The 22,310-nt window shown below is 32.2% G+C and overlaps 1 protein-coding gene across 1 annotated transcript in view; it reads right to left on the bottom strand.

The window, feature by feature from the left end:
- The window catches only part of TLCD4 (TLC domain containing 4), a 73,106-nt gene that overhangs the window by 17,729 nt on the left and 33,067 nt on the right, over nucleotides 1-22,310 (bottom strand). Inside the window, exons 4-6 of the mRNA XM_074262751.1 lie at nucleotides 15,228-15,317; nucleotides 11,135-11,193; nucleotides 10,094-10,188 (exon numbers count right to left, since the gene is read on the bottom strand). Of these exons, the coding sequence (XP_074118852.1) occupies nucleotides 10,094-10,188; nucleotides 11,135-11,193; nucleotides 15,228-15,317 (244 nt within the window). The remainder of the gene's footprint in view (nucleotides 1-10,093; nucleotides 10,189-11,134; nucleotides 11,194-15,227; nucleotides 15,318-22,310) is intronic.

The following is a 22,310-nucleotide window of genomic DNA, read 5'->3' as shown; positions in this document are numbered from 1 at the left end:
CTGTACTGATTTCATTTTCATGTTTTTAAAAATATTTATATTTGTGTGTACATATATACATAAGGACTTAGAGTATAAAACTTGGGTTCAAATCCTGCCTCTAGCAGTTCCTAGTTGTATCAGCATGGACAGCTCACTTGACTTTTCTAATCCTCAGAATCTGGGAATAATAATATCTCATTATGACTTTTACATAATATATACAATATATTCCTACATTTTATATAATATATTTACAAGCAATCTGAGCTAAACTGGCTATACTAGCATTTTTTTTAGCTCATAACCTAGTCTAATTTACTAAAGCCAATAAAATCAGGTCAAGTGACCCTACTTGAGATCATACATCAATCATAGTCTCTGTAAAACTCTGCACGGGAAAACAAAGTAGACTCTGACTAAAAAGTAAATATAATTGCTAGATTCAAAACACTATCAGACTTCCAAAAAAAAATTCCCATTCTAAATCATCCAAATTCTCACAGAGGAGAAATATACTATGCTTAAAATATAAACATAATGCCTAATTGCTAATACCTACTGGACTAGAGGAGACTGGTACTAAAAACACTGAAAGGCTAATATCCTTTGTCAAAGACAAGGTAAGAAAAAATTATTCAGTGGAGACCCTGTTATCTAAAACCATGAATTTAAAGTATTTCTTGATCTCAAAGACATACTCTCCAGTCTCCATCTTCTAAAACAATCCTGAGAATTACTAACTAATTCAGTTGTGGGACACAGAACTGGTTAACTCCAAAGTATATTTACTATTTTAAAGGAAAAATTTAAATGACTTCTCATAGACTAGACTTTTATCATCTTATATCAATTTTATATTGAAAATCTCACTGATTTACATTGTGGCAAAATTCCATTTTGCGCTATGCTTTGCCTACAACTAAAAACTTTAGCTTCATTCCATAAATTTGTATATATTTCTATTTTTGTTACTTTTAAAACAATTTACTATTGTTTTTAATTTTTTTCCTTTAATCTAAACATTATTTACCAAGTCAATTTTTTTTGTTTTCATGTAGGCTTTTATATGTGTTTATCACATATATTACATTATGATTCACAAATATAAGTACTATTTTTATCTATAAACTTTGTTGCAACCTAAAACAATCTATTTTGTGTATATTACATGCATTTGATAAAAGTATATTATCCACCTCTCCCATTTCTTTTTCATGTTATTTATCAAGTCCAGTTTTTAAAATATACTCTTCAAGGATATATGTTTATTATTTTAATAAACCTATTCCATTATTGTAATGTTAACTGTAATGGACCTGGAACTGATCCCCCTGTGCGGAAGGGAGCCGCCCTAATGTCAGTCATCTCCAGGATGTGGTTCCAGGTAGACTAATAGAGCTACGTGTCAGTAGATGCGTGGAACTATGAGTTGCCTGGCCATATAAGGAGAAAAACGGCTAGGCATTGCTAAAGGAGCTGGCCCTGCCCACAAAGGGAGGAATCGGGGAGGGTCCAAGAAGATTCTATATAAAAGTAGGGAACAGCAACGGCTCGGGGAGACATTTTGGGGAGCAGACAATAAAGAACAGCTCTGCTACATGTTGGCTCTCTGTTTGCTTATTCCCCGCTCCTGTCTCCGAAGCGAGACGTCCGAAGGCTGGTGGAAGCTAGAAGCGCACGGTAAGAAACTTTCGGTTTCCAGTGAGACTGCAACAAGTGGTGTGGTAAAACCCCAACAGTTAACATTTCTCAAATATGTAATGTTGAAATTCCCAAAATTTCTTTATAAATCAATAAATTTTGCCTTTATAGATTTGCTTTCTATATATAATTAGGTTTACATATGTTTAATATTAGGAATATTCTTTTACTTATATATAACATATGATCATAAGATAAGAGATCCAGCACTGAAATGGACAGAGGTCATTTAGTTTGACCAATGATTTTAGTGAGAAAATAAGGAAATAAAGGTCCAGATTTTAAGCAACTTATTCAAAGTCATACAAATTGGTAATAATCGTCAGAGGATGGATTTTTTTTCTCTTTAATATGTGTATTTACCCTACTATAATTCTAGGCTTTCCTAAATTAGCTTTATATGACAAATTTATTCTGCTTCATAATTTTATACTCATATATATCCTTTCATAGTAAACTTTCCTATATGAAACATATTATATAATCAGCTTTTTTTCCCTTTTTATTGGGGGATTACCCATTCACATTCAATTATAAGTGATAAATTTGACTTCTCTGCAATTCTTTATTTATTTATTTCTACCAGAATTAATAATTTAACAATGTTCTTATTTCATTAATATGACTCTTTCCCCATATTTAACAAAACCTTATTTTAATATTCTTAGCTCTAAGAAAAATATATGTATAGCATAAATGTTATTCCTCCCAGCTTATCTTCTGGATTAAGACTAGAAATTATACCTTTTTTCAACCCTTCTTCTTCTGACTTTCTCCCTGTCACTCTCTGTAACATCCATTTTCCACATAATATTTAAAGAGAATTCAGTCTTCATTTTCCTTTTTTCATCTTCCATCACTTAGTACTTATCAAATCAATTTCATTGTTATATGTTTAGTCGACTATGCACTGAAATCTGAAGTTGTAAATATTTATTGATCAAAGGACTAAGCAATCTGAGTTTGTCCCAGAGATTCTTTTAATTTATTCTTTTAAGCTGTTAAGTAATTCTAAGATCCTTAGTATTCCTGTTTTGTTTTTAAAGCAAAACAGAACTGAGCTAAAGTTTTTTTTCTATGAATTGTTTCTCAAAACCATCTTGATTTTTATATGTCCATCTTTTATTTTAAAAGAAATGCTTAGTTTTTTAGGAAATTGATTTAGGAATTAAGTTTTGTTTCTTAACTTTCTTTAAACCATCATTCTTCAGTTTCTATTAATTCTCACTTGAATGCTAATGAGTATTTTAAGATGGGGGAAATAAAATGAGGGTTTTAGATTAGATAGCCAGTAAGGTCCTTTTCCGACTCTATGTACAAGATCCTAAGTCTCTCACCCACATTGCTTATAGCATTATCTTCTTGTCAATGAAGTCTTAAAAGTTTATAACAGCATGCCTGAAGTGAATCTTGAATGTTTTCATTTTAACATTTGTAAATTCTAACTAATCTTTCCCTTATTTCCATTGTTTCTGAGAAATGAAATATTCTTGTATGATTTAATGATATATGTTGTCAGATTTTTTCATTCTTCACAGTTTTCAATAAGTCCATAATTGTTCCTTCTTGATTTGTCCTCCACTGCTTCCAAACTTTTTTCCTCCTATCTCTAAATAATCTATCTCATTATGCTGGCTCTTCATCTCTTCCTCTTTCCAGGGAGAAAGGTGAAAAGAAGGAGGAAGAAAAGAAGAGAGAATGGAAAGAGAAAAGTGGGATATTTTCTAGGTTTTGTTTTTTCTATTGCTAATGTTCCTTCCACTAATATCTTCCAGTAAAATAATTCCACATCAGTGCTTGTGTGATGTATTTATATTCCTTATAGCTTATATTCCTCGAGTTTCATCTTTTCCCAAGATCCTCACTCTCTTCATTTATTTTCCATAATTCCATTTTTAATTTAATTCCCTGTACTTATCCTACTTTATTTTGTCTTGAGAAAATGGGTGTTATTTTTGATGTTGATTAAATACAACTACTGAATGGGACTGATTGGATGAAGTATGTCTCAGTATTTAATCACATGATCCCTGTTCTCAGAGCTAGGACCCTGACATTTGGATACCACTATCCTTCCAATCACCACGATTCAAATTTGTGAACCATCCTGCATTCATCTCTTGCTCTCATTCCCATATTTTATCAATTGCTAAATCTTGTCAATTTTACCTCCAGAAGATCTCTTGTATCTTGCCCCTTTTCTCTAATCACTGTCACCATCACATCTCGAGAACCCTCAGTCATCTTTTGCCTAGACTATTATAATGACCTCCCTCCCAGTAAGTCTCATCTCTAGTATCTCCCCTTAACAAGCTATCCCCTTTAGAGAGGCCAAAGTAATATTCCTAACTCACAGGTCTGACTATGGCACTTCCCCTATTCAAGAAACTTTAATGACTCTTCCTACTTTTGCCTTTAGGGAAAAAAAACAATTCATCAGCATGGCATTTAAAGTCTTTCTCCATCTGGCTCCAGGATACTCTTGCTACTTTTGTTGCACAATACACCAATTGTTGTTCTAGCTAAACAGGTTTATTTGCTAGTCCATGAACTTAGAACTCTACTTCCCACCTCTATGTCTTTTTACATAGACTGCTTTCCAAGCCTATAATATAATCTTCCCTCCCCTTGTCTCCAAGTTTCACCTCAGGTATCATCTCCTTCCTATTCAAATGATTATATTATGTTTCTATGTTGTATCCAATAAAAAAATGTAAGATCAAGAATAAAAGAATTTTTTAAAATTGTGTCTGTATTTCCCACACCTAGCATATTGTCTCACACATAGTAAGTACTTAGTTGTTGAATTGGGTGAACTCATTCCAGCAAGACCATACTACTCTCTCCTTCTAGCTGCTGTCTCTTACAGTCTAGTTAGTGACTTCCTTCCCCAACTCTGCCAAATCTTCTATCCATCTTATAAAGTTTAATTCAAAGACTACTCCCAAATTCTCCCATTCTCTTCAATCGCACCCCTACTCTAAATAGGAAATGGCTTCCTTAATATTCCAAGGAGCACTAGATGTTGTAACCTAATACTTGAGGTAATGGATAGAAAATGTTGACCTTGGAGAAAGGAATATCTAGGTTCAAATCCCACATCATACACTTACTAGCTAATTGATCATGGACAAGTTGGTTATTTAGACTCTTAGACTTAGACCATTCATTATTTAGAAAATAAGATCTATCTACTAAGTTCTAATGGAATCACATTTTCATGAAAGCATATATATTCTCATGAAATAACTACAAGATTTCACTAGTCTGACTAGATTCCCCCTTTAAATCTCCATAAACTAATGTTTTAAAATTTTCTGGATATTTTAACAAAAACAAGTTACAAAGAAGTAGAAAAAAATCTAATTGCCACCACTGATGTCTAATACAAAGTAAATCTTGTTTTTAATGCCAATGATAATAAAAGTAACTTGACACAGATGCAAAGAACAAGGGCCTGGTACTTAAAGCAGGTTCTAGTTCCAACTATTTGCTACTTAACTTTATGATTCTGAAGGCTTTTAACCCCATAAAGCATCAAGCTTCTTGATTGTTTCTATGAAATAAGGGTGGTAGAAAAATATTTTAAACTCCTTTCCCAGATCTAAAATTCTAGGTATCCAAAAGGTAAAATAAATCATTAACTAGCTCCTCTTGTTTACAATTATTTATTCTTGTTAAATGATATGTATCTGATCCTGACTAAAATACTAAAATATTTCATTAGTTCACTTAACCCCAGAAAGGTAAGAAGAAATACATTAAATTTACAGATAGCTATCTTAGCTTCACATCTCAGCCTAAGGAAGGATAGGGAGGAATGAAGGGGTGGGGGAAGCTAAGTAAATGTCTTTTTCTTTATAAATCACTCTTTCACACTGCAGCTTCATTTTGTTGTTTCAACCAAAAATTAGTTATAGTCTAAGAGTAGATGAACCTCTTCAGATGACATCCCAAGACAGAGAAAAAATTCCACTTTATAACTAGTGTCATAATTAAGGTGGGTTTTCAGACAAAATATAGCTACTTTACTGTTCTTCTAGAACTATAAAAAACCTGAAAGGATTACTGAGATATTTTTCTCAGCAAATTGAGCACTAGGAAAATGAACCGCTCATTCAGAACATACAGTTCACTATATACACAACCACATACATCACAAATACACAGAATTAACAGATTTAAGAAGCTCATGCAAATAGGCTGCTAACAAAAAAGAAACCAAGCATCCCATGAGTATAAATACATTATTTTTAAGTGTATATAAATATAGTATTAAAAACTTTCATTGGTGTAAGATAGTATTAGGGACAAGAAAGCAGTAGATCACGTTTTGAAGTAGAAATAAAGATAGCAGAAATAAAGAAACTTATTAGAAAGAACAAAAAAATGGATTAGTACTGATACAATGATGAAATAATTTGGATTTTCTTATTTTTACTATAGTCCGGCCCTCCAACAGTCTGAGGGACAGTGAACTGGCCCCCTATTTAAAAAGTTTGAAGACCCCTGCTCTAAAGGAACTATGGCCAGGCCCCAATGTTTGGACTGGTGAGTTTATAGCCCTTACATACCCTTCTCTCCTATTATTATCTAATCTGGGCTACCAAAAAAAATATTCTCTCTAACCTCGTTTCCCTGGAAATAAAGAAGGAAATGAAGAAGGGGGAGAGGAGGAAGGAAACTAATTAAGCAAGCAAACAAAGTCATTTTAGAGTCTGAAAATCCTTCCCTTCTTTCTGCAACATAAATGTGCTATCTTGCTACTCTATTCCCAAGACTAAAATTTTCATGGCCAAGAGAATCTTGGAAAAGGAAAAGACCAAAAAAAAGAGATACTGCTGAAAGATGGTCATTAGTTATGGGGGAAGTGAGATAAGTAAATGGAAGAACCAAGAGAAATCAATCTCCCTCATTTCCTCCCAAGCACTTCCTCCTCAGATTTCTTAGCCTTGCTAAGAGGACTTCTCCACCTTCCCAGCCTATGAGCCATGCCTCATTTCAACCCCTGCTGCAGAAACAAACATCCTCCATGTGGGGATATAATTTGACTGCTTAGCATTTCAGGGTGAGAGATGGGGGACTAAGGTATGGTTCTGAGCTTCTCAGTTGAGAATGCTAAACAAATTTTCTCATAAGAAAATTATTATAAATGCTACATATAAACAACAATTATTACACTAGTGGCACCTTATTTTTCAGATACATGAGTTTAAAGTCCTAAGTTACAGCAGGAACAACCTAGGAGCTCCACTTTTCATTTAAGGTATTACTTATATGGGATGATCAAGCAGACCAGATCAATCAATGATGACATAGACCAAGGCAATTTTATGAGGGAGAGAGAAGCCAAAATCCACCCTGGTAGAGGATGAGTCATGATAACATTGCCTGGGGGAGTAGGAAGAAGGTAGGATCCTCACTGTTATTCAATTCAATCCTGAAGCATGAGAGAGCTAACAAAACATACTACAACTATAGATGTGGCAGGAACTACACCTCATGAGAAAGTAAAGCAAAACAGCAGGAAGGAACACCAATAAGCTAGCATCATGAGCAGACTATTAGAATAGGAAGCAGGAAGATACCAGTTTTTCTTATGCCCAGAATTAGCTACATAAGCATGGACATGGCATCTGAAGAATCTGAGTTTCCTCATGCGCAAAACAAGGAGAAATAAAATATCTGTAGTGCCTACCTCAAGAGGCTTTTGTGAGGATCAAATGAGATAAAGCAAAGTACTCTGTAAACTGTAATATGCTACATAAACATTAACAATAATAATTATAATTACTATTACTATTATTATCCCCATAAAAGAATATTAAAAAGCTACCAAAGACATCTGAGTTCTACTCCTACTCAAGAAACTGTGTCAAAAGTTTGCAGTCTATCCACAACATTGGATATACTCTTTAAAAAAAAATACCTAAGATAAATAGATTCATTTCCCTTCTAGGCAACAGATTACCCTACAAAGTTTTACTTTAGTAAGTTATCAAAAGAGAAGTTATTGAATCATCAGAGAATTGTAGCATTTTGCTATTTGAGGACAGAAAAAAATCCTTTTAACCACAAAAAAGAAGTTTCAAACCACTATGCTTATGTTCAGGTTAATAATTAGTTGTTGTAGCTACTGTTTAATCCAGTAAATTTGATGGATAGAGGGAAAATTCTATTCTGAATTCTCAATCTTTATTCAAGATATTAAAGCAACAATTTGAAAATAAAGTTTCCTACCTCCCCCAAACTAAAGGATAGCTCAAAAACACTATGTGGATTTTATTTTTATGTAGGAATGTTTAAATATGCATTTCTTTGTTTTCCCTTGAAGTTGTCTAACGTGGAAAAAAATTCTTCTTATTGGAAGCAAATTAAGGTCAACAGCGACCTAGTCTTTGCTTCTTGAAGATGAAATTCTAAATGAGCTCAAAAATAAACTTTATTTTAGAAAGAAAACTTATTATAAAAACCTTAATCATAAACACGACAAGGTATCAAATTGATAATTTTCTTAAAATGGAAATTAGATCAGTATACCAGCTTTCTGAGGCCTAAGATTCAGAAATTTCAACACAGAAGCTACAAAATAATTCTTCCATCTTACCCGCATGAATTTTGACAAATAGATGTACTTTTGTTACATTTTTAAGTTTGAGAGTTATCAAATATTTGAAATTTTAATATTTCTAAATTTTTTCTTTTAGATTTCATAACAGATTCACTTTTATTAATATATGGTACATTAAATCAATGAGCTAGAACCTTAATATATCAACACACTAAATGACCACTAAAACTAAATCTAATTTTTATTCATGAATATTATTTAATAAGAAAAATAAGGTAATTGAAAATTGGACTCTAACATCCATTTATTTTTGTTTAACAAAAAAGGCAAAGAATAAGGTACAAAAAGAATTCAACATGCAAGTTCATGCAAAATCATCATTTGTCAAGCCTGTGATTTGTAAGAGTGATCATGAGTGAACAGAGATTCATAAAATATTCATATGATTTTACACTCAAAAATATATTTTTTCATTGGGTCATGTTGTTTCCATAGCATATGTTATTACTGAGTTGTGTTCAGAAAATATATTTTCCTTAACTTGTTACACATACATATACATTCAGTCTTTCTGAAAAATGTGCCTATATTTTTTCTTATTTATATTATATTGTGCAATATACAGAAATTATAAAATTGAATTCATTATTAGGTACTGAAAAAAATAACACTACATATAAAATAACAAAATGACATTCTCATTCTGGCCTACCACCAAAAGAATGAAGAGTTTTCTGCTAGAGCAGAAATTTAAGTCAATATGGTATCTTATGTTAGTGACAGCTAGAAATAAAAATACCAAGAACTTTTCTACTATGCATTTCTGTTAAAAAAAATAAAATAAAAAAAACCCAAAAACAAAACACCAAAACCCATCTTAACAGTTACTAACATTCCTTCATTTAAAGTTTTATGAAATTCTATGGTAGAAAATAAAATCTAAAAAAGGAAAAATCTATTATGATACAGAATGAACATTCATTCATAAAACAAGGGGGAGGGAGGGAAATAGGGTTAAAAAGGCAATATTCACATTTAAGCTTTAAAAGTAAAAACAGAGAGCATATCTTGCCATGTTGGTTTTGTACAAATCTTAGATATATTCATTGTTTCTAAATTTATTTTGTATTTATATGCACTTATGCATTTATGGAGCAGGCATAGAAATGTTATTAATATCATTTATATTTGGAAGAATAATTTTTATATGAAATAAAAATAAGATTTCTTATCTTACTTTAGTCCCTTTTGATAAAAATAACCTTAATTTGCTCATTCAATCCTAGAACTCAGATAAAGCTCTAGGAATCCAAAAAATTCCAGAATTAAGATATCTACCATAAGTACGTTATTAAGTGAGAATGATGAACTATTTTATAGAAATCTGCAAATGCCTGGATCTATGTCATCATAAATAATTGTAAATTATCAGAACTACCAACAATAGCACATAGCACATAGTCAGGTCTCTAAAAAGTCTTAAAGTTTTCTGAATAAAATTTCAGGAAAATGTATACACCAATTTTTCTCAGAGTTTATTTAGATATATACAATGCTCAGAAACTCAGATCGACAGATAGATAGACAGAAACACATATATATACATACATATGCTGAAATAGACATATTCATAAATTCACAAATCCTGTTATGTACATAATACTAAAATTCAAGCTTATCAACATTGTGGAATTTTCATTAAGGTGATTTCAGTATTCTTAAACTATTCTTTTTTTTTTTTTGTAAATTCTAGAGTTGTATGTTTAGATCAATATCCACCCTTAATCACTATTCCCAATCTTGTCTGATTATTAGACTATTGTAATATATGGTACTCACCAGTACAAAGTAGTATGCATATAAAGCTGCTGAATGGTGAATGATAAAAAACTTATCACCTATCACTTTCCAATATAAAATGATAAGAAACATATCTGTAAAAAGGAAAAAAATGATCAAAATGAGGGATTGGATGCATAAAAAACTTGCACCACTTCAGACTTGCTCAAAATGACTTGTTACCTGTGCTTGATCAGCAAGACATGTCAAATCAAAATGAGAAAAATTATTAAATGCTGGGAGATGCACATAGAATATATAGAATACAGAATTAGACACAGTCAGTGAAGGCAAATGCTTTTTTGCTACAATGAGTCCAGTTTTATTACTTTCTAGAAGCAAGTTAAAGCAAATAGCTACTAGGGGTGTCTATCCTGTTCCAGGTGGGAAAATACAATCCATCTGATTTAGAGATATGTAATTAAGTGGAAAAAGCTATTTAATATTTGATCTTTCATTTAAATTTGAATTTGTGATCTAAAGTAATCAAAGAAAAATATTATGAAAAGCGCATCTAGGCTATTTTTTCAAGTTTAATAGTTATCAAAAGATTTAATTATAAAATAGAAATACAGTGAAAAGGTCAAAATACCCTAAAATTCCTCTGTGAACATTTTCGGATATAAAGGATTTAGGATAAGAAACTTAATATTTTTCAATAGTCTATTTTAAAAGATATGGGGGAATAATTTGTGATATTTTTATTTTAAAATAATTAATATAATCACAAAAGGTATATTAAATCTGCAAATGCAGAAAAAAATTACTAGCCAGAATGAAAACCCACAAAAAGGATTTTGACAATACCAAAAGTGAAAGAGACCAGATACATGCTGTTTGAGACTTTTGCTTTGAGGCAAAGAGGGAAAGATTTCATATTACATAATCAAAGGACAAATTTTTTGTCACATTTCTTAAAATGCATGGCTAACATAAAGGAACTCAAATATGGCTCTATTTCTTTATAACACAATTATAGAAATATAAATCAAGTTTGTATTTATTGCTCATAATCATGATTTAACTATAATACATAATTACCAGAGAGGAGGTAGCCTGAAGCAATGGCAAGATTCACTTGAACAAGTGAAGCATCACCCCTGGTGAACAAACATGAAAATAAAGTTTTAGTGTTTACCATCCAAGTTGGGGATTTTTTTGGTGCAGGTCTTGTAAGAGATCATTCAGCACATTTATTTGTGTTTCCATGGTTTAAATATTTTGAAATTTTGTTATACCATCATTTGGAAAATCACTGTTTTCTATGTACTGTTTTAATATTTTACCTTGACACAGTGCCTGAAATGTCATTTAAAAGATTTTAAAATATTCCAGCCAAACTGTGAACTCTAAAAGGAATGCATTGTTCATAGGATATCTCAAATATAACCCCTTTTGACAACTTTGAGAATTCCTTCAAATTAACCCAAAAGAATGAAATTTGATAGAAATGTGCTTTAGGTCACTTTTTCGGTAAGGAGTCTCTTGTAGGCCTAAGCCAAGTGCCCAAAGTTTCCATTAGCACAAATAATCAGCTCTGAGAGGTTCAGACTAAGTAGTTGGTGGTGATAATGAACATCTATATGTACTATATTTGCACTTTACAAATATTACCATTTTTTCTTCTCAGTAACCCTGAGAGGGAGATGCTATTATTATCTTCACTTTACAGATGAGGAAACTGGGGCAAAAGTTATTACTTATTCAGGTTTCTATAGCATTTAAGGGTCTAAGATGAATGTCTTCCTGATTCCAGGGCCAAAATTCTAGGTATTGTACCATCCTCTAAATTGGGAATATAGCTCTTCTTACTCATCCCCTCTCAAAACAGACACAACATAGGAAAGTTGTAAGACCCTGGACTCATCATTGTTCCAAACAGTCGTGCTGGAATAGCTATGTTAGTAGAGATTAAGTGAGAGTGGTGATTATTCTGAGCTCCAAAGGATAGCTAAGAGCCCAGTATAACAAATTAGTTCCCTCAATTAATTATATCAAATGACAATAAGCATTAAGTGTCTATATAAGTATGTAGAACACAGGACTAAGTACTATAGTGCAATCTGACAACAACTAACCAAAAATGTAACTTTTAGCTAAGCGAATTTTGTTCTGGACTTTCAGTCATGTCCAACTCTTTGTGACCCCATTTGGGCTTTTCTTGGCAAAGATTCTGGAGTAGTTTGCCATTTCCTTCTCCAGCTCATTTTATAGAGAAGGAAACTAAGGCAAATAGGATTAAGTGACTTCCTTGGGGCCACACATCTATTAAATATCTGAGGCATATCTGAACTCAAAAAGATGAGTTTTCCTGACTCTGGGTCTAATACAATCTATTGTACCTAGATGGCCCTTGTTTTATCAATAGATAATGTCTTTCTACAGAAGTCACATAGCACCCTACTATTCATCACTGTACTATTAAATCAAGCTGTTTCTAACTGCTGTAGTTGTAAAAACTCTAACTGGATTTCTGAAATACAAATTCTGTTTTATGCTAAAAAAAAATCTAATAATCAAAACTCCAGAACTAGAAGAAACAATCTAGTGCCCTTGCTTTGAGGTAGATAAAGCACTGTTATAGCTAAGGAATTTTATGACCATACAGCTGGAAATATTGGAAGGGAGACTAGAACCCAGGTGTCTTGCTTCTTAAATGTAATGCTCTTGTGCTAATGCATGCCTCTCAGTCTTACTGATTTAAATCAAATAATTCACAAATAGAAACTAAATTTCAGCTTAAGTTTACTACTGGAGTGAATGATTGGTGATTTTTGCTAATGTTGGACCCTCACCACCATGCTGACACCTACACCTTGGGAGATAAATTCTAAAAAACTGCCTGAGGCACAGAGAATTGCTTAACAATTAGTGTCAACAATAATGCAGGAAATAATCCAAGAAAACTGTAGTGGAGTGACAGAAAAAGAAGAGAAAGTAGAAATGAAAAAAAATTCATCAATCACCACCTCAAAGAGACATAGGGATATTACTGCCAAATTTCAAAACTCCCAGATCAAAGAGAAAAGTTTGCAAAAAAAAAGAAAAAAAACAACTCAAATACACTGGAGCTACAATTAAAATTGTACAGGACTTAGCAGCAGCCACAATAAAAGACTGCATGTAGGTCCTGGAATCATGTCTATCAACATTCAAAAGAACTAGATCTGTAGCCAAAAATATCATATCCAGCAAAATTACCTATAATTTTGAAGGACAAAAAAATGAACCTTTAAAAAACTTAGAGATTTTCAGGACTTTCTATCAATCAAATCTACAATTAACAGAAAATTTAATATTATAAGAGCCAATAACAAAGGTCAGTTTTAAGGAACTCAACATGGACAAACTACTTAAACACAGTCAAAGTGTTTATGTTATTTTTACATGGGAAATGTATACTGCACTTTAAGATTCACATCAACAATACTCAAAAGAAAGTTGGCAGAGAAAAGGTAAACATAGTGCAGAAGAATAGACTCAGAGGCAATAAAAGGGGAAGGAGGGCTTGTAGTTCTGTAAACCTACTCACATCAGGAATGGGTTCAATTGGCAACATTACATATATACTACAAAGAGAATAGCATCCTCCAAAGTTCCTTCAAAGTTTATAAAGAAATAAGTAGGGAGGGATGGGTGGATGGGGAAGCAAAGGGTGAGGGAAGAAGACAAGGAATTGATCCTTGGGTGGACAGGAGGTTAATTAATAGCAAAGCAAGTAAAGGAGCAGAGTTTAAATAGTCAGCAGTGGTAGGAAAGATGTATATGTGTATGTGGGAGTGGGGGGTGACTATATACATATCTACATTTTTATAAATAAATATATCTTTTCTTAATTGTAGCTTGCTTGAGGGTGATGGGGGGAATGAAAAGGGTGAAAAATAAAGTAAATAAGGTGCACAGGAAATAAAGAAAAATGGACATTAGTGAATGTAATTTCTTCTACTAATATATATAATTTCTTGATTTGGTAACTTGTTATATATTATGAATCCTCCCTGATGTTCTCCTGGGCACATAACAATGTTCTCCTTTGTTTTGTTTTTGCTTTATTTTGCTTTGTATTGTTTTTCTTACTGTTTTTTCAAATAAAAATTTTTTTTAAAATGTGTCAAAGGCAAGATATGAATCCAAGGACAAACATCACTCTAATTACTTTCTTACTAGAGTACTAGAGTATACTCATTACTAGAATATTATTTACTAGTTTGAAAAGTAATGACTCAATGGAATCTTGCTACCCTTGATCATATTACACTTAAAATTTTATTCAAGCTCAAATTTCTGAATAGGGGTTACAATCAAGAATGCCTGAGTTCAAGTCTCTAATACTCACCAGCTAAGGGATCCTGAGCAAAACACTTAACCTCTAAGGCAGTACTGAAAAATTATTCATGCCAAGAAGATAACAAATTACACTTTAAAAGGGAGTCTTCTGTTCCAGAGGTACCCTATATCAATAAAATCATAGGTATACTCCCTATTGCATATTAAAGTATTTTTGTCCCTAATGTCAAACAATAAGACAAATCTTTAATGATTGAATCAAAATAGAGATAGCTCAGTGGACTGAGTGTGGGGCCTGAAGACAGGAAGACCTCAGTTTAAATCTATCCTCAGAAACTTAATAGCTGTGTGACCCTGAGTAAGTTAAGTATCCTGTTTGCCTCAGTTTCTTGATCTGTAAAATAAGCTTTAGAAGAAAATCCAGGATCTTTGACAAGAAAACCCTAAAGAGTGTCACAAAGAGCTGAACATGACTGAAATGAGTGAACAACAAGATTTTTTCTAACAAGATTTTCTTGTCCTAGTTAGAACCAAGGTTTGTTCAGTATGTGTGTGGAAGAGAAAGATCTTAGTATTATAGGTGCATACTTACTATATCTTTCTTATTTGGGATTAATACACAAAAGCTAACTATTATTTATTTTCAAATCAGTGACCTCATCATCTTTATGAAAGAGAATAATTGCCATAAACACTATAATAGGCACATGTATATTCTCCTAAAACTAAACAATAAATGGGTATTAACAGAAACCCTTTTATATTTTCAAGGTAAATGAGATCATCTTATAAATAAACATTCCTTTCAAGCATAAATAAAATCAAACCATTTAGAGAAATATCTTACCAAAGGGGATCAGCTATAGAACCTTCATCAAAAAATAAAATATACAGGCAAAAAGAACCAACCAGCAAGGAATGGAATGTGGATACTACCCTGAAACAAGAAAAAAATCAATATTATTTCAAACTCAAATGCATTCTTAACTCATTTAGTCACATGAAATATTCTAAAGTAATTAGAACAAGAAATATAAGAAGTGAATGGGATGGTAATGGCTCTATAATTGAAATAGTAGAGACCTAACCCTATGTGAGACCATGGGCAAATCAATTAATCTCTGTGAGAAACATTTTCTTCATCTGCAAAAGGAAGATAGTACTTGCTAGCAAAAGGAAGATAATACTTGTTATATTTAGTTCATAGATCTGTGGTAAAGAATACCATATAATGTCATTTAAACATTTTCTAAACTTCAGAATGCTATATAAATGTTTGCTATTATCGTTCTGAAGATTATAGCATAGATCTACATCTTTCAAATTATCAATATTTTTTAAACACTATCAATACACACAATTTAATTTCCTTTAATTCCTTTAAAGAACTGGAATATACCTGCTCACAAGTTACATAATATGTACAATCAGTCACAATCATTCTTTATGATAGTTTTGCTCGAATCCTTCAATAGCACTATGATTTCATCAATATGGATATTACCTCCATAGATGCGGACTGCCAACCATTTATGCTCTATCGTTCTGCTCAGCATATGATCATATCCTTTTGTAATTTTTGTTATTATATTCTGACTACTCATTTATCTATTGGCAGAATAGCTTTTGGGTTTTATCTACTATTTCCTATCTGTCTAATCTGGAGTTTAAATATTTGTCCATGACTTATAAATAACAGTAAATATAAATCTGAAAGTATCACAACAGAGTGACATTGATCAAAATTCTACTGGGTTACCTTCCCTCAGAGATTATTTATCCTGTAAATGAAAGGTAGTTTGTATATAAATGGTCATTAGCATGTTGTTTCCTCAATTTAAATGTGAAGAATGAAACAGTATGTCTGCCTTTCTTTGTTCATTATTTAGCATAAAATATGGGACTTCATAAATGACTACTAATTGATGATCTATTGCCTATATATATATATATATATATATGTATATATATATATATATAATTTTTTAAAATGGCAAAAAAATTTAGGAAACTACTTGTATGTACTTACTGATTGGATATAGCAACACTTTCAATAACTCTAATTCTACTATGATGTGTATAAATTTATTTTAAATTGAGTAGAGATGTAAATACCTTAAAACAAAACAAAAAAAATAATGCAAAGTAACTTTTACATATTGTGAAATGGTAGCCAAAAAAAAAAAAAAAGGAGAAAATTAATTAGGAGAATATGAGATACAGCTTAGGAATGTAAAACAAAACAATCCATATGTGCCTAGTCAAGTTATACCAACCAGTTAATCATATCATAATTTCCAAATTGATCTTTATTTCTCCATTTGTCAATAACAAATACCATATCCCAATGAAAAAGGGAACAAATGTTGTTTACTGTATAGATTATATTATATTAGAAAGAATGTCCTAAAATGTAATTCTGTGATTTAGTATTTCAGATACCTTCAAAAATGTCTTTATGAAGTACAACAGGTCACTTGTTTAGATGGAATGGTAAAACACATACTAAAATGAAATATGTTTTTCACTTTTCAACATTAGCATCATAAATGTCTGTAATTTTTTCTAAGAAATAATAATCATATTAGAATAGCAGTTAAGAAGTTAGATTTAATCATTTTTAGGCATTCCATTTATTAACAACTAAAATTACATAATCTAAAAACAAGGCAAATGCAGTAGCTTAATTAATAAATCAGTAAATAAAAAAAATAAATCTTGAATTTCAGCACAGCAGGATTCTTCATGCTAAGTGTCCATCTGGCTAATGTTGGAACTAAGTCAATAAAGAAAGAAGAAATAAATTACAATACTGTGGCAAATAATACCTATAATCCTTATCTTTTATGTAAGAGCAACAATTAAACTTAATGACTCACTTGGAACTATAACACTCAAATTAATGTTTTCTGATGGGGATTTTTCCATACCTTCCCAAGTAACTAAGATCATCCAGGGTTCAGAGACATTTTTTGGCATCAGCTGATTATGAAGAAGCAGGGGCATGTGTTATGTTAATTTATTCTCTCCAAGTTAATACTAAAACTGCTACAAAACAGAAATGACCAAACCTATAGATCTCAGGAAGCAGTAATCACCCCAAACTTGGAAATAGCTTTTTAGAGACACCTTCTCCTCTGAGATTTCTTGATAGGCCTGTTTTTTATTTACACAGGCCTAAGGGGCTGACTATATCTGGGTTCTGAGAATCAATCTTTCTTTGCAGGGTGATAAATATCTTGGCCACTGCCAACTCCCGAAGACCGTCTACTTATTTCAAAGAACAGCATGTTCTAGCTTTGTTGAAGGAATACCTTTTTTATTCATCATGGCACCTTATCTGAGAATGAATTTTCTGTACTTTAGGACAAAGCTGCTTAAATGGAATCATGTAATTGAATGTGTGGCTCACAAAATTATTCAGCAAATGTTTTGATTTGTTTACCTTAATTTTATATACCTATAACCTAGCATTGCTTAAAAATTTCTCAGATGAAAAGGAGTCAAAAATGTAAAAAGTTTAAGAACTTCTATTTTAGGAGACTGGTGACTGGTCAGTGACTGCTGCTTTTGTTTCATTTTAAGTTATGTAACATTAGTTACTAATACACAGAATGTCCAGAAATCATTAAATCTGTCGATTCATGGGCTATAAGATTGTGATTCTAATTATTACCTTCCATCCCAAGTAATTTTCCATTTTTTCCTCAATTCATTTTGCCACTACAAAAACTCTATTTCTAGTAAAAAGAATGCTGGCCTGGAAGTGAGTTAAGAAATTGGCTTTGAAACTATTGTGTGACTTTGAACAAGTTACTTAACATCTCTAAGACCTTGTTTTCTTCATCATAAAATGGGTATTATAATATCTGTAGTATAGGATGTGAGCAATAGATGAAATAATGTATATAAAAAGGATACATGTAGCTAAGTGCTAATGAATATCAACAATTATTATTACTTTTGCCTCTGGGAAAAAGAAGAGAACTAGAGGTGAGGTGTCACAGATAAATAGTCCTTTCAAAAGCAGAAATGTGGGCACAGTAGATAGCACAGTGGATAGAACATCACCTCTGGAGTCAGAAGAATCTGAGTTCAAATCTGATCTTAGACATTTAACACTTACTATCTGGGTGACCTTGGGCAAAGCACTTAATCCCAACTGCCTCTCAAAAAACCCCCAAAGAAATGTGAGCTTATTGATAAATATATGAAAGAATGCTCAAAATCATTAGCAATAAGAAAAATACAAATTAAAACACCTTTGGGAAGATAGTGGAGTACGTTAGAAAACTCCAATCTTTTCAGATATTCCCCCACAAACAAAACAAATGTTCATCTCAGAGCAAACATGGACTAGACAAAAATAAGTAAGACTTAGGAGCAGAACAGAGGTCCTGCAGACAAAGAGAAGATTAGAAGACAAGGTTTAACCAGTTGAAGTGTAAACAGCTCCAATGTCAAGTGGGAAACATCTCCAAAACAGCACCACAAAAAGACCCAGCAGGGAGTCCCAGGGTTAGATGGGTTCCTCTAGCCTCAGCCAGAAGAACATTCACCTCCTTGACAGCTTGAGGGAGAAGACTAAGCTCAGCTGTGTTGCTCAGATGCTGCTCTGGGTAGGAAGGAACTAGAACAACAGGTGAGTGCAGAAGCAGGGCAGGGACTGCTGGTTGCAAGTACTTGCAGGATGGTGGAGCTTTTGGTTTGGGGGATCCAGGTAAGAGGGGAGAGCTGAAGTGAAGCTAGAGGCATCATTCCCCCATCCCATGAATAGAGATGCTTACACTAATAGTTCTCACTTTAAAAAAAAAATAGGTTAAAAAAGAAAGAACCAACCACAGAAACTGACTGTAATAATAGGGGATATGGGGGTTCATTTTCAGAGGAAGACAGTGAAGTAAAAAAAAAATAAAAGCTCTACTATCCCAAGAGTAATGTTAAAAGAGTACCTTTCCAGAAAGAATTTACAGAAAAACTCAAAAAGACTTCAAAAATCAAATGACAAGAGATTGAGGAAAAACTTAAAAAAGAAAAAAGAACGATCCAAGAAAAACAAGATTATGGAAAAAAGTTAACCAACTAGAAAAAGAGATAAGGGGAATTAAAAAAGAAAATAATTCTTTGAAAATTAGAACTGGGCAAGGGGAAGCCAGTGAAGTTTTATAACAAACCAAAAAATAACAAAGCAAAACAAAATATAAAGAATGAAAAAGTAGATCATAATGTGAAACATCTTATAAGAAAAACAATAGATCTGGAGAACAGATCAAAAAGAGAAAATAAAAGAATAATTGGGCTACCTAAAAGCTGTGACCAAAAAAAGAACTTTGATACAATAATGCAAGAAATAATCAAAGAGGATTGCTCTGGAGTGACAAACCAGTAAGGAAAAGTAGAAATAGAAAAACCCACCAATCACCATTTCAAAGAGATACTACATGGAAAACACATAGTTGCTAAATTTCAAAAACCCCACATCAAAGAGAAAGTTTTACAAGAAACACCCCCTCCAAAAAAAAAAAAAAAAAGAACACCACCACACAATTTAAACATGCTAGAGCTAAAATTAGAATTGTACAGGATTTAGCAGCAGCTATAATAAAAGACCACAGGTCCTGTAATAATATATATCAACCAGCAAAAGAACTAAATCTGTGACCAAAAATAATCTATCCAGCAAAACTAACTATAAAAGTACTGAATGAAAAAATTGACATTAAAGAATTTGTAGATTTTTTCAGGACTGTATCTCAACCAAACCTGAACTTAATAGAAAATTTAACAGTCAACATTAAAGATTAATTTCAAGGGACCCAATAAGGTCAAATTGTTTGTTTTTTACATGGAAAGATATACCATATGTCTAAGACTAATATCAGTAATTGGTTAGCTCAAAAGAAAGACTGGAGCAGAGCTGAAAATGATCTAACTTTAACAAGCAAAATTATCTGGGAAAAAATAAAAAATAGTAATTATGCTATATAAATGAGGTGCAGACAAAGAATGACACAGAAGCACCAGAGTGGGGGAGTAGAGCTAGTACTTCTGAAAACATACTCCCATCAGGAATGGGTTAAATACGTGCAACAAGAAAATTGAATGTACACACATATATTGTATCTGGGTTATACTGTAACACATGTAAAATGTATGGGATTGCCTGTCATCTATCTGGGGGAGGGAGGGGAAAATTTGGGAAAATGAATACAAGGGATAATGTTATAAAAAATTACTCATGCATATGTAGTCAAAAAATTTATAATTATAAAATTAATAAAAAAGCATCTATAGCAAAAGAAAAAAAAGGAATGGGTTAAATAGGGAAAAATATCTATATTTTTATAGATATATATATATATCATGAAGGGTGTAGCACTTTCCAAAATCTATTTTTAAAAAAAGGCGGGAGAGAAGAGGATAAGGTGTAATATAAATGGGTGTATAGATTTATGTTGGTGGGATAAGATGGGTAGACTAAAGGGAGAGAGATCAAGAGGGAGGGAAAGGTAGAGGGAAGAAAAGATAAGGGAAGAATCCATGGGTGAGTTAAGTAATAAGGCAAATTAAAGACTAGAATTAGAGTGGAAGAGTTAGCAGGATAGCAAATAAGAGATACATACAAATACTATAACAAGGATCAGGAGAAGAATTTATTAGGAAAAAAAGAAGAAATAGGGCTAGGAATCATTGGTTTCAGTCAAAATCAAACTTAAAGATTTAATCAAGACAGGAAAAGATAATGGTAAATGTTGTAGGAGATGTGAGAAAATTGGTACATATTATATTGTTGGTGGAGTTATGCACTGATCAAACTGTTCTGGAGAGCAATTTGGAACTTTGCCAAAGGGCTATCAAACTGTGCATACCCTTTGATCCAGCAGTATTTCTACTGGGTCTATATCCAAAGAGATCATAAAAAAGGGAAAAGTTCTTTTTTGTAGTGTAAGCAGCAAGAAACTGAGTGGATGTCCATCAGTTAGGGAATGGTTGAATAAGTTATGGTATATGAATGTAATGGAATATTATTATTCCGTAAGAAATGATGAGCAGGATGATTTCAAAAAAGGTATAGAGACATGAACTGATGTTAAGTTAAATGAGTAGAACCAAGAGACTATTATACACAGCCACAAGAAGATTATGTGATGATCAACTCTGATAGATGTGGCTCTTTTCAACAATGTGGTGATTCAGGCCAGTTCTAATAGACATGTGATGGAAAGAGCCATCTACACTCAGAGAGAGAACTGTGGGGACTGAATATAAATCATAATATATTTTCATTTTTTGTGGTTTGCTTGTATTTTTTTCTTTCTCATCTTTTTTCCTTTCTGACTTGATTTTTCTTGTGCACCGTGATAAGTGTAGAAATATATATGAAAATTACACATGTTGGGTTATTTTTGTCTAGGGGAGGTTGTGGGGGAAAGGGAGGGGGAAAAATTTTAGAACACAAAATTTTACAAGTTTGGTGCAACTACCTTTTTCATGTATTTTGAAAATAAAAAAAGCTATTATTAAAAATATATAATTAAGAGTGAAATCTATGTTATATGTCAACCATATTAATATTGTTTTAGATGCACATCTATATATGTACAAATGCATATGTATGTGTATATGTATGCATGTATATATGTATTGTGTATGGGTATTAATAGAGATGTAGATATATGTATATAGAAATATATCCATGCTTAACTGTAGCCTGCTTGGGAATGTGGGAGAGAAGGGAAGAAAGGAAAGAAAAATAATAAAAAAAAAATAATAAAAAGTACACCACAGAGAACCAAAAATAACTTATAAGGAAACTAAGAAAAGATGGACAGTCATGAATGGATAATCTTGTTTTCTTGAAATGGGAATTTATCATTGCATATTTTGAATCCTTAATTCTGTGCTGGGCACATGACAATGATTTATTTTG

Source organism: Sminthopsis crassicaudata, chromosome 4 (assembly GCF_048593235.1).
Source record: "Sminthopsis crassicaudata isolate SCR6 chromosome 4, ASM4859323v1, whole genome shotgun sequence".
Lineage (NCBI taxonomy): Eukaryota > Metazoa > Chordata > Mammalia > Dasyuromorphia > Dasyuridae > Sminthopsis > Sminthopsis crassicaudata.
This window is presented reverse-complemented; position numbering and strand designations above follow the sequence as displayed.